The sequence below is a fragment of the Myotis brandtii genome, unplaced genomic scaffold, assembly GCF_000412655.1.
Source record: "Myotis brandtii unplaced genomic scaffold, ASM41265v1 scaffold32, whole genome shotgun sequence".
Lineage (NCBI taxonomy): Eukaryota > Metazoa > Chordata > Mammalia > Chiroptera > Vespertilionidae > Myotis > Myotis brandtii.
Window position 1 is genome coordinate 2,520,901 of NW_005362269.1, and position 13,491 is coordinate 2,534,391.

Here is a 13,491-nt window from a genome sequence, read left to right on the forward strand (position 1 = left end):
TTATTGGGCAATAATTTCTACTTTGGAATTCATTTTGCTGTTCCAAAGAATGATAAAGCACCTTAATTATCACTTTAAATAACCACACAGCTCCATCTAAACAGCATGAAATAGCACCCACGTATGAGCAAACCCGTCTCCTGCCATTGCTGTCTTTACAGCTTGAGAAATCCTTAAGGAAGCAACAGGATGAAAAATTGATAGAAGCATCATCTAGCCTGGGCCCTCACGATTCTAGGCCACTCAGGCCTGGGAGAGATGCTTGCAGGGCACCCTTGAACGCCTTGGTATCCTCAGATCTTCAGCGTGGACAGTCAGAAAAAAGTCAGTGCTTTCATTCTCTTGATATTGGGTTAGGGTGGGGAGGGTAGCATTTCAGGATATTTAAAAGTGATTTTTAAAAGTGATTTCTAGACTTGAACTAAAAGAAGAGAGAGGGAAGAACAGAGAGAACTATCGATGTAAGAGAAACATTGATTTGTTGCCTTCTGCACATGCTGTGACAACCCTTCAGTCCACAGGCCGACTCTCTATCCACTGAGACAAACCGGCTAGGGCTTGAAAAGTTTGAATCTACAGGGATTTCATCCTATCCAGGGTGTTCTGCCTGTTGGAATTTCAGGATACTGTGAGACCAAAACCTTTCCAATGCACGCTCTTTCTTACACTGATACAAGTTGTTAAAAGTAAGCCAGCTCAACCAAGCAAGGCCTAGTTCTTTTATTCTTCCCGTTGGCCAGGATAAGCTGTTGCTAGCTTCATGGAGCTTCAGGAAAAGAGGGGGGTCCTTAATTCAAACTTCTAGAGTGGGTTTCCAAGAGAAGAGGCTTGGAGCAAAAAAAAGCTAAACTATATCTTAAAAACCTCTTTCCTGCTTGTCTATTTAGAGAATTTTTGGTCTATTTGGTTCATGAATTAACGATGCTTTATATCATGGGTAGAGAGCCATTCACTCTTTCTCAGCAGACCTCACCAGCCCCTCAGAGAAGCTTTCTGGTTAATCCGAGAAATGGAGTCCAGAGAGAAAACCCCATCTCCCCAGTGCCTTGCAGAGTGGGGGTAGAGTGTGCAGCAGGTGCTGGTTGAATAAATCAGATAGCTTCCAGAGGGGTGCTCATTGTCCAGGCCTGGGCTTCCAGCTGGACTGGGGAATGGTGGCAAATCCCAGATTTCAACCCAGTCCTGAAGCTGGCACGATTGCACCACTACCGAGCCCTCTGCTTGCCAGCTGTTCTACGAAGGAGGCAGTTCCTGCAGACACAATGACAACTCCCTTCAGTGTCAGTGTGTTGCAATTAACTAAGGAATCTAATTTTCACAAAAGACTGACTTATCAGTGATTGTATCCGCTTACCTGGGGCACCAATCTACTTGGCAACCTAACATTATAGAGCCTCTTTTTAATGATGCTCAGGAAAATGGGTACTTTGAAGAAAGGAACCTTCTCCTGCCATATTTACTTTCTCCCCAGTACAAAAAAAAAGCCTTTGAAAAAGATTGGTGAGCTTCATAGAGGGATACATTTCTTATTTATCAAAAGCTTAAAAGAAGAAATAATTTGGATCAAATGACCTTTTGTCTTTCTAGACTTGAACTAAAAATAGAGTTATATCCAAGGTATCTCTCGTTAGCATGCACACTCAATTTTCTTTCTATTCACGGCCGTCCTTGGTCATTCATTCCCCATAGCTTCAGCTAAGAGCGGATTTTTGAATGTTTAAAAGGACCAGAGGGTGGCAGAGCTGAGTCATTTATTTTGGCTGCTCTTGAAACAAATGAGATACATTATAAACTAATAGGTGGGAAGTTACTGGTATTAATCTGTCTGCTTAATTGCTATCTCCTAAATTTGGCTCCCAGGAATAGCTGCAGTTTTGGGGGTGGGTGAAATCAACTCCTCTGTGCCAGTATAAACTCTCCCTTCATGCATAGATACTGGTCTATACATGTGTAGGGTGTGAAAACCAGTGAACCACTCATTACACCTAAATCAGTTTCCCCCTCACAGTGGCACTTGGCAGGTGTAGTGCTAAGCCATGGTATCCTCTAAACCATAAATTCAAAAAGTATTGTCCTATTTTTTGGAGCCACTTAAAAAGTATTTGGCCTAAATCATCTAGTTTGATTTTCTATAATGATGAAGTTCATGAAGTTTATTGCTAAATCCTTACTGACATTATACACGAATGAGAATGTCTTCTTGAGCATGCGCCCTGTAGGCATGATACCAGTTTTGACTTTATAATGGTTGATGTTTACCCCACCACGGTTCCCCTTTGGTAAAGCAGAGCAAGAGAAAAAATGAAACTGCCAATTTTTCAGAGGAGGGCAACAAGATTGTGTGGGTCCACGTACGTGTGTACATATATGTGCGTGTCCACCGGGGAGGTTCAGAAATCAGGGTTACATTAAACTGTTTGCCGTGTGAATGTCCCGGAGACCAGCTCAAGCACAGTTAGAGCGAGGAGGGAGTTAGAGGCCACCTATGCCACTCTCCCCACGTGCATTTAGAGAAAGTAAAGGTTAGTCATTTACCCCAAGTCACCCAGCAGGTTAGAGGCAGGCCTAGAATTCAGGCTCCTTTCCCTGCTGTAAGGCATCCACTCACATTTGTTTTCCGTGAGGGATGCCATGTTTGGAATAATCCGAGAGAAGATTCCAGTGACATCCCCGGTCTGTGTGCTAAGGAGATCATTCTGTTGTCTGTTGGATACTGTCTGCTAGACCTGGCAGCTCCCAGTGGGCCCGCAAGTTGAATATGGGCAGAAGGTCAAGGACTCAGCCAGGCTTGGGCAAATGGCCCGGGGATTTCTGTCTCAGAGAGATTCCGGACACTTCATTCAGTTTGAAATCTGCGGGTTTTGCTGTTTGGGTGGAGGCGGAATGTCTCAACAATTGGCACTGTCTCTCGTCCCCGGCGGGGCCTGGCGCCTTTGTTGCCTGACTCACCCAGACTTCAGGCTTTCCGAATTCAGACCAGCAATGAGTAAAGTAGGGAGAAGGGCCTCTTTAATTTTTTCATTAAAAAGTAATTTTTCTTTTAAATAAAGTGCTAAGTGAAAGGGGCTAATAGCCTCTTCGAAGACTCACGAATGGAGCGTCCCCCTTAAATAAAGTGAACATCGTGCTGGCGAAAGGCGCTAACAGCAGCTCAAAGGTGGACATTCTGGTCTTGAACTGGTGGTGTTCCAATCCCTCTACTTAACTTTTCCTCCATAGACACAAGTTTACGGTGGGAAAGGATGGTCTTGGATGAGAGACACCCCCCCCCCCCCCCCCCCCCCCCCCCCTTCACTTGGCTCCCCTTTGTCAGTGCTTCTCAGAAAAAGATTCCAGGTTTTGCCCACATCATCCGGGGCCAGAGCACAGTTCAGCTCTCTGGTCTGCACAGCCCCGAGAAGGGGAGGCATGACTCACTGGCCTTGGAAGCCCCTGTAAACAGCTCTGTCCTTAAGCCCCAGAGTCAAATCCCTTTTTGGCTGCATAGTGCATCTCCTTTACCTAAGTCCTTCTAGATCCTTGTCTTGGCCTCTGCAGGCATCAGCGATTGTGCCTCAGGGAACAGGAGAAGAGTCCCTACGGAAAGGTGCTTTAGGGAGGGGTTAGGCTCCCGGCGTCTCATCTGGGTCCTGCCCCAGGTTGGGGACACTCTAAAGACACAGTGAAACCCCAAGCCGCAGTACAAACTGATTGTCAGCTCTGTCTTACCATCGACTGACTGAGCCAAAGCCAAGACACTAAAGTGCAAAGAAAGAAGTGGAACCCGGTATCCTGGTTACTGACCAGAGCGGGGAGAAGGCCACAGCCCGTGGTGCCAGTGCTTCAGGCCTGGTGGGGTTGGCAGAGAGGGGCAGAGGCTGCCAGAGACAGCCCCTCTTTCCTCTGCAGCCCCCCTTGCAGGCTGCTGTCTGGGGGCAGCTGGGCCTTTCTGCTGGATCTCCCTCCCCTTACAATCCATGTTCTAGTCTCTCCTTTCTTTCTGGGGTGCCCTCCCTATCGGGGGTTAGGTCTGGCACATCAGAGTTAGAAGGAAAGAGAAATAGTTGTCCAACTTTCCTAAATGTTAAAGCTAAACAAAGCACCGAAAAAGAAAAAAAAAAGACTTATAAAAATATAATGGGGTCACCCCCCCCCAAGCTCCCACATTATTTGCGGTACATGAAATGTCAAAATATAATGAACAGACTTTCTACACATTCCCATTTCTTACCACCCGTATATATCTAAGCTGCAGCAGCTTCAGTACCCGCCTCTCTTAAAACTTCACTCTGCAGAACCACCTGTAATAAATTCATTCATTCCACCGACCCCACCTTCCCAAATATATAGCCATTTGCAATTCCAAAGAGACTTTCCAAAAAAATAGACATTTGAAAAAGTGCATCTGTTTACACTCAAGTCTATGCACATTATTTCTTGAGATTATTACTTTTTTTTTTAACCATAAAAAAGATTGCATATTGGCAATATAATGAGAAGACCATGGTGGCGTTTCTGGGCGGCGGTGGACGGTAAGGGGGTGCGTGCTGGAGCACAGAAGCGAGAGGGCGCAGAGTGGGGCGGGTGCGACCCTTAGCCTGAGACGTGAGGACTGCGCAGGGTTATCTGCATTCTCCATCCTTGCGCCTCTGAAATGTCCCATCTCTTTAGTCACTCCCTTCTGCGCTCCAGCTCTTCCCACGCACACTGCCACGCTCTGGCCGCACAGCCCTGTGGAAGCAGAGGCGGAAGCTTTGGCATGTGTCCACCTGGGTGGGCGTGAAGATAGGCATGGCGTTTGGAGGGGTGTGATGCGGCCACACACCAGAGCAAGCTTATTTGTGACTGTTTCCACTCTGGGAAAAAAGTGTCCATCACTTCCGTGACTTTAACAATTTAAGCAGTTACTAGGCTGATAGGTTAAGAAACATCGTTTGTTCCTGTGGGTTTGCATTAATAGTAAGCATGAATATATATCATATATTACATTGCTTTCCTTCTGCTCTGGGGCAGGCTGCACTCTCCTTCCAAACAGGAAAACTGCACAGCCCCCCTCAGTTCCTATGTTAGAAACCCCCTCCCCCCAGCTCCCCGTGGTTAAATAGAGAGTGCCACATTGTAAGACTCATGCATCGATGCCTCTTGCTTTCGCACGCGGTGCAGAGAGAGAGTGGGATCGTGTGTGCGTGCCCCGCCCTCTCCCGCCTCTTCCTCGCCTCTCAGATGCCTGTGCTGGTCCTACCGCCCGCTCCCAGCCTTCCCCGTCCCAGACCCGTCACTGGTTGTGGACGTCCTCCCTGCGGACGATCTTGTAGATGATCCAGTAGAACATGTTGAAGATGAGGAAGGCCATGGGGAAGCCGATGCGCGATATTTTGTCGATCTTCTTGGCCCTCTGGATGAAGAGTTTTCGCATCTCCTCCGGGGTCTTGGATGGCGCAGGAGCGGGGTTGGTGGTGTTGTTGTTGTTGGCTCCCTTGACCGAGATGCCATCCTTGGCCTGTAGACAGGCTGGGCCCATCCCATAGGCAGAGAAGTTGAAGCGGCCCTCTCCCGCCTCATCCTCCTGGAATAGATTCAACATGGGGCTCTACTTAAAATAAGACAGGGGCTGGGCACCCTCCCTGCAAGGCACTCCCTGGGGCCAGGCCATGCCTTCTGGCCCTCCCGGCCTCCCTGCCTCCCTGCACCACTCCAGGATTCTGAGGCTTTCTGGCTGGCTGGGGAGTTATGCCTTATAGAGGGGCGCCGCTCGAGTGCCTTAAACAGATGCAAACCAGGGGATAGAAACGAGGCATAGGATCCTGAGACCCGAGTTCGCCTGTCAGCTCTATTACCTTCTAACTGTAGGACCTTAGGCAAGTCACTTTCTTCTGTGAGTCTCAGGGTTTATTTTATTGCATTTTTACCTACAAGTGGGGGTAAGAGTCATCTCACTACCTCAAAGGTTCTTTTGCCCATCAGAGGTCAGAGATGAGTACACACTCAGGATGCTGCTTTATTGGAAATCCAGGGGACAATTTGGAGAGATCCCCTGCTTTGCTTCTGTTGCCTCCTTGCCCTCCTCCCCCACCCCCATCCCCAGTTAATATCTTCTTGTGTGTGGGTGAGGGCGAGGGGGTGAATTGTCCAGGAGGGAGCAAGTGCTGTGGGCCTCACCTGCGTTTCTTAAGCCGGGAAGCCACAGTTTCTTCCTACTTCCATGTCCCCATATCCCTGGCAGTTGTGGCCTCAGACATAGCTCTGGGCCTGTATCAGGTTTTCATTCAAGGCCCTTCATTATTTGGCTCCCACTTACCTTTACAGCAGTGGTTCTCAACCTTCCTAATGCCGCGACCCTTTAATACAGTTCCTCATGTTGTGGTGACCCCCAATTTCATTGTTACAAATTGAACATAATTAAAACATAGTGGTTAATCACAAAAACAATATGTAATTATATATGTGTTTTCCGATGGTCTTAGGCGACCCCTGTGAAAGGGTTGTTGGACCCCCAAAGGGGTCGCGACCCACAGGTTGAGAACCGCTGCTTTACAGGCTTTTCTCTCCCTGTGCACACCTGCCAGCATTGTGGCACTTCCTGAGTCATCCCTGTGCACCCCACCTCCCTTAGGCTCACATTAACACGCCTGCTGCCCTGTCCTTCTCATCTCTCCCTCCCTGAGCTAAGTCATCTTGCCTGGATCAGAATCATGGAGGCCCCATTGTCTGCTCTCATCACATGTAGCTTTGTGTTCTTTCCATGTGAGCTCTGAGGGAGGACCCTGCCTGCCTCTCCAGTCTCATCTGTGCCGTTGTCTCTCTGGCATCCTGTGCTCCACTCACCCTGAAACATTTCCATAGTGTCGGAAATACCACACTCGCTCTCTAACTCCGGGCCCCTGCTCCATCTGTCCTCTCTGCCTGGGGCACACTCCCACCTCCAGTCCTGCTTCCAACTCCTTCTCTTCCACTGAATTAATTCGTACTCAGAAGCCTTTGAGCCCAGAAATAGGCTAGGAGTCCCTGCATGTTGTCCATAAGGTCCCTGTACACTGCCCCCCCCCTTCCTTGAAGCTCTTAACACATTGTATTCCTTAATTGATGTCTACCTCTCTCATTATACTGTAAGCTCTGTGAACTCAGAGTAAAGTCTATCACATTCATTGACCCCTCAACACTGAATGAACATACGAATAGGGCAAGATCACTTAGCTCAGAAACGGAGAGACGAGAAGGATGAGGGCAGCAGGCATGTTGGTAGTGAGCCTAAGGCAGGGAGTTGGGGATGCACAGGGGCAACAGAGAAAGTGCATAAATAATAAATGAGAAGATGGCAGCGTAGGTAAAGGCCGGTACTCGCTGCCTCCCACCACCACATCAAAATTACAACTAAATTACAGAACAACCATCATTCAGAACCACCTGAAAGCTGGCTGAATGGAAGTCCTACAACTAGAAAAGTAAAAAAGAAAGCACATTGAGACTGGTAGGAGGGGCAGAGGCATGGAATGGGCTGGGCCAGCATCCACATGTACCATTTTTTTTTTTAAACCGCAGAGGCCACTGTGAGGAACAAGGAGTCCCAGCCCCACACCAGACTCCCCCACACCGAGGGTCCCAGAGCTGGGAAGAGAAGTCCCTGTAACTTCAGGCTGTCAAAACCAGCAGGGATTGTGGCCGAGGACACGGAGGTTGCCCGAGACCCAGGTTTTTCTCTTAAAGGGCGAGGCATGAAGTTACTCAGACTCGTTTCCTCTGAGCTCCAGCGCCAGGAGGCACTGGGAGATCTAGACACATAAAGGGGGGAACTGGATTGTCTGGCTTTGGGGTAAGAATTTGGGGGTGGCTCACAGGGGTCATTGTTCCTATGCCGAGACTTTCTCTGCCCCAGGGCTGACTGGCAACCATATCTGAGCCCCGTCAATCTGGAACACACTGTTTGCTCTGCCCTGGTGATTCCCTGAGACCCCGCCCCATCCAATTTGTAGCCCCACCCAAGCTGTATGCAGCAACTTTTCCATATGAATGGCTTATCTTGGCTCAGGCTTCAGACTTTGCTAATATCTCTCAAGCTGCATTTGGTGTCAGTGTGCCCCAAACTTATCAATAAAAGGCCCCAGACCTGGCACCAGCACCAGCCTGCTTTGCTTCACAGCTAGGCCTCACCTGGGCACTTCCAAACCTGATACAAATAGGAGGAATCTGCAGATCTCTCTGTAGCTCCTGCTGGGTGTCCTCAGTCAGTGGCTGACTTTGCACCTCCTGGGAGGCCCCAGAGCCAGTGCACCTGGTAGACAGCTTCAGACCATAGCAGATTACAACTCTACACTTCCACAAGCAACACTCAAGGGGCAGACTCAGCACCAAAGCCCCACTGAAGCAATCCTGCTCCATAGGGGTATCTCCTGCACAGCAGCTCTCCCACTGTAGTCACAGCTAGTCCTCACAGCCAATTGGCTTGGAGGTCAAATCCTCCCAGTGACACCCACAGCAATCAAATGTGAAGATGAGGCTGGAGAGAAGAGTGGGTTCTCTGATCCTCCTGGGGAAGTAGCGATGGACCAGGTGTGGGGCCAGTTTGCTCCCACAGGCTCTCCAGTGGCATTTGGTGGTTGGTGACTTTTCAGAGATGGCCTGCCAAATATTCAATCCCTTAGTGAGAGAATCCTCTCAGGGGAGGATCTTTCCTGATGCCCCTTTTTTGGAGGTAGGAAGCAGAAGCCTGGAATGTGGACATTCTACTCTGAGATCTCACCTTCTGTGGTACAGTTCCCCTCTGGAACCACGCCCACTGAAATAGTGCAGCCTTGCAAGAAACACTAATAAGCACCTCGCAGCCTGCCATGCTTTGGGGTTTTAGCTAGTCATTATCTTGGTGCCATCAGCATTTGCTCCATCAGTTCTGTCTTTGGGTGCAACCTGATAATTTCTGCAGTGTTATCACAGTTGAAAGAGTGACTGCCTATAGACCCAATTGGGGCCTTATTTATGGGAGAGGAAGCCAGGACTTCTATGACTTTAATTCCTGTTTCATGCCTGCCTTTCCCACTGAGAACGATGGTCCAGCAAAACAAGTATCACAAGACAAGGCTGCCACCAGCTGTCCCTCCTCCCTCGGGCAGTGACCCAAAGGCCTACCTTGTGGTGTCTTCGCTTCCTCCTGAACCGGAGCAGCTCTTTGTGCTGCCGAGACACGAAGTTGACAGCAGCATACTCAAGCAAGGCGGAGAACACGAAGAGCAGGCACACCGCCATCCAAATGTCAATGGCTTTCACGTAGGACACCTGAGGCGGGGTGGGGGAAGAACACAAGGGAGTGAGGGCAGAGGAGGGTGGAATATTGAGTATGGTGGAATGTTTTCTGCTGCTCAGTAACTCCTCTCATCCCCCACTGCTGTCCTCTCCTCAGCTGGGATATTAGGGTGGAGGCTACAGAAGAAAACAAAGAAAAACACATCAAGAAGACCGGGCAGAATATTGGGCACAACAGAACACGGTGCCTGGAAGAGTACTGGCGAGAGGAGGGCGGTGGGCCCAGGATTAGTGTTCAGTGGAACAGAATGCTATGTTTAGTCTCAGGGTGAAGGAACGGGATGCCACACCTAATGTCAAAGTGGAGATTGCCAGGAAATTGTGGAGTAAGAGCTTCAAAAACTCGCTCCTCCATCAAAGCCACAAGAGAACTAGCAAAAATGGACACAATAGCCCTGACTGGTTTGGCTCAGTGGATAGAGTGTTGGCCTGTGGACATAAGGGTCCCAGGTTCGATTCTGGTCAAGGGCATGTACCTGGGTTGCAGGCACATCCCCAGTAGGGAGTGTGCAGGAAGCAGCTGAATCAATGTTTCTTTTCTTTTCTTTATTTTTTTTTTTATTTTATCAGGGAATCAAAACGTTTATTTTCATTCTTACAAATTCTATAGAAATGAACCCAAATGAAACAGATATGTACATATACATATGTACAAAATTTTACTTCTGAAAAAGAATCTATAAAAGTACATGGTTGAAAATAAAACAAAATGAAACAAATAAACGTAAATGGATTTAAAACCAGTACTATGAAACTGATTTTCTCCAAGTAAAGTAAGAGTAATTTTAAATTGCTGGTTGTGGCTGGTTTTCCAGGTTATTTACATATTTTGTGGTCATCTATATCATCAATGTTTCTAACTCTCTATCCCTCTCTTTCTCCCTTCCTCTCTGTAAAAAATCAATAAAATATATTTTTTTAAAAAAGGTTACAATAAACTTTTTTCAGAACTCTGGTAATTAGCCATTAGACAACTGAATCTCAGTGAGAACAGCAAGCTTTTAGTATTTTAAAAAGTAGCTTCATTGAGATATAATTCACATACTGCACAATGCACACATTTAAAGTGTTCACTTCCATGATTTTTTATACATTCACAGATAATGTACAACCATCAGCACAGTCCATTTCAGAACTTTTATCACCTCAAAATAAAAACCTAGTAACTTTTAGCTGTCATCTCTCTATTGCCCCAATTCCCCTACCCCCGGTCCTAAGCAACTAGTAATTTATTCTCTGTCTTTATAGATTTCCCTGTTCTGGACATTTCATATGAATGGAATAATATGTGACCTTTTATGACTAATTTCTTTCACTTAGCATAACATTTTCAAGGTTTATCCATATTTTAACATGTATTAGTATTTCATTTAAAATATATGTATATATATTGATTTCAAAGAGGAAGGTAGAGGGAGAGAGAGAAACATTAATGATGAGAGAGAATCATTGATCATCTGCCTCCTGCCCCACACTGGGGATCAAGCCTGGAACCTGGGCATGTGCCCTGAAGGGAATTGAACTGTGACCCCTGGTTCATAGGTTGACGCTCAACCACTAAGCCATGCTGGCAGGGCAGTATTTCATTTTTAATGGCCAAATAATATTCCATTGTATGAATATACCACAATTTGTTGATTCATTCATTAGTTGATGGGCATTTGGGTTGTGTCTACCTTTTTTTTTTAATATATATATTTTATTGATTTTTTACAGAGAAGAAGGGAGAGGGATAGAGTTAGAAGCATCGAGAAAGGAACATCGATCAGCTGCCTCCTGCACACCCCGCACTGGGGATGTGCCTGCAACCAAGGTACATGCCCTTGACCGGAATTGAACCTGGGACCCTTCAGTCCGCAGGCCGACGCTCTATCCATTGAGCCAAACTGGTTAGAGCTGTGTCTACCTTTTGACTATTACGAATAATACTGCTACAAACATCTGTACAAATTTTTGTGTGGACATATGTTTTAATTTCCCTTGGGGCTTTGTGGTGTTTTAAATTGCCCCATTTCTATCCCCTTCCCTCAGCTCCATGCCAGCCTTGAAAACCAATGTCCTGGCAGCCACTGATGGGGCAGAACAGAGTTGGAGCTTGTGCAAAGCTCCATCTCCAGAGGACTGTCATATTGGACCTAACATGGGGCTCACTGAAAATTGCTGGCCCAGTGTGACAACCTCTCCCTGGGGGCATTTGATGAAAACAGTGATAACTGCTGAGCATCAGGTAACCATCGAGGCAAACAATGGGTTGATCAAAAAGCTTAAACAGGAAAGCTAGGGGTGAGATGTCCATAGGGGGCTTGAAATTACGGTGTTATTCCTAATTTAACAATGATTATTCAATTAATGTTAATTTTTTAGATGTCATAATATCATTATGATCCCTATTCTTTATTGTCATGATGGGGGTAGCTTTCAAATACTTGAGCAAAAACTGCATCTATCTACCCACTTCCCTTGCCCACCTACCTATCTATATATAGAGGGACAGAGATGAAGGGAATGAGGCAAAATGCTAACAATTGGAATGCAGGTAAAGGGTGTTATAGTGCTCATTGTGTGTTATTTCAGTGTTTCTGTATCAAAACAGAATGTTAAGTGTGGCATTAATTGGACATTGTGCAGCACATTGCATTTAAAATGAGGCTGAGGGAGCAGAGGGTGGTGCCTGGCATTGGGAGCAGCGCAGAATGTTGCATCTAGTGTTGGGTGGATAAAGAAGAATGTGTCTGCAATGACAGCAGGGAATGTAGGCGGAGGCAGTGCCTAGCGTTAGAAGAGAGCACAGCAGAATGGGGCACCCGGCATTCACAGCGAAGGAACAGAACCTTGGATCTCGAGCACGGGGGACGGAGGAGTATGTGGTGTTTGGCATTAATAGTAAATGAAGCAGCACATTGTTTGATGTTACAAGTGAATTAAGCAGAATGTGAGCTCTAGTGTTAATAGTGAAGGGAACAGAATGGTACATTTACAGCAAGAGTGACTGGAGGAGAGTTAGTGTCTGCTGTCAGTAATGAATGAAGTGGAATACTGTGCCTGGCCTTGGAAGAATGGAGCAGAATGTTGTGTCTAGCCTAGAATGAATGAAGCAGAATGCGTACCTGGCATTACTAGTAAACGGAGTGAAATCTGCGGTCTAGGGTTAATAGTGAATGGAGCAGCATACAATTCAAGAGTTAATAGTGAATGTACTAGAAAGTGGTGTTTAACATTAGAAATATAAGAATCAGATTGAGGTATGTGTAGAGGAGGGTTAGCGTATCAGGCATAACATGAGGCTGCTATCTTACAAAGGACCTGCTTGCAAGGCTGGCCCTTGGAGGACATCTGGGAACTTGGAATTGGGGGTTGTTCCCACTTTCCCTAACTGATAAGGGTGCTTGGACTGCTTGTACAAACAACATGGTTTATGCTGAACATCTGTTTTCCTTCTGGGGGTCTGGAATTTTGTTATGTGCTAGGCACCCAGCACCCAGTAAAAAGCTTCAATACTGAATCTTTAAAAAAAATAAGTTTTTTTTATTGATTTTAGGGAGAAGAAGGGAGAGGGAGAGAAACATCAATGATGAGAGAGAATCATTGATAGACTGCCTCCTGCACACCCCCTACTGGGGATTGATTTCACAACCTGGGCATGTGCCCCAACTGGGAATTGAACTGTGACCTTCTGGTTCATGGGTCGAAGCTCATCCACTGAGCCACACCAGCCTGGCCCAATAATGAATCTTAAATGAATCCCTAAACACTTTCTCTTTCTGTCTCTCTGGGCAGAAACATTTCACACTTGTGCTGCCTTTTGTTGCTGGGTAAGAGGGTGCTCTCTGTGGTCCCTCATGGGAGGGAGGGAGAGAGCAAGGAAGCCTGCCCAAGGATTCCTCCAGACTCTGCACATGTCACTTTCCTTGTCATCTAGCTGTGCATCCTGGATATACCACTGTAAGACGTCTTAGCCTTGAGTACAACTATATGCTGAGTCTTTGAGTCCTTTCAAGTCTCTGAACATGGGGGTGGTCTTGGAGACCCCCAAGTCAGAGTATCTACATTAATGGTGAAAGGGGTGGAATGTTGTACTCAGCACTAAAAGTGAATGGAGGAGTTGAGTGTTAACAGTAAATGAAGCAGAATGTGTGTCTAATGTTGGTAGAGAATGGAGCAAAAGGTGTCTGGGGATTGCATTGAACAATTGCAATTGTTCTTTCCTTCCCTCCCTCC

The 13,491-nt window shown here is 46.8% G+C and overlaps 1 protein-coding gene across 2 annotated transcripts in view; it reads right to left on the reverse strand.

Moving 5' to 3' along the window:
• Positions 1 to 5,098: 5,098 nt before the first annotated feature.
• GLRA1 (glycine receptor, alpha 1) overlaps positions 5,099 to 13,491 on the reverse strand; it is a 63,912-nt gene continuing 55,519 nt past the window's right edge. The window contains exons 8-9 of one of the 2 annotated variants that reach the window (XM_005870511.2): positions 9,100 to 9,246; positions 5,099 to 5,545 (exon numbers count right to left, since the gene is read on the reverse strand). In XM_005870511.2, the coding sequence (XP_005870573.1) occupies positions 5,255 to 5,545; positions 9,100 to 9,246 (438 nt within the window). In that variant the 3' untranslated portion in view covers positions 5,099 to 5,254. Of the gene's footprint in view, positions 5,570 to 9,099; positions 9,247 to 13,491 lie in introns of both variants that reach the window. The other variant, XM_005870510.2, reaches the window with a different exon arrangement.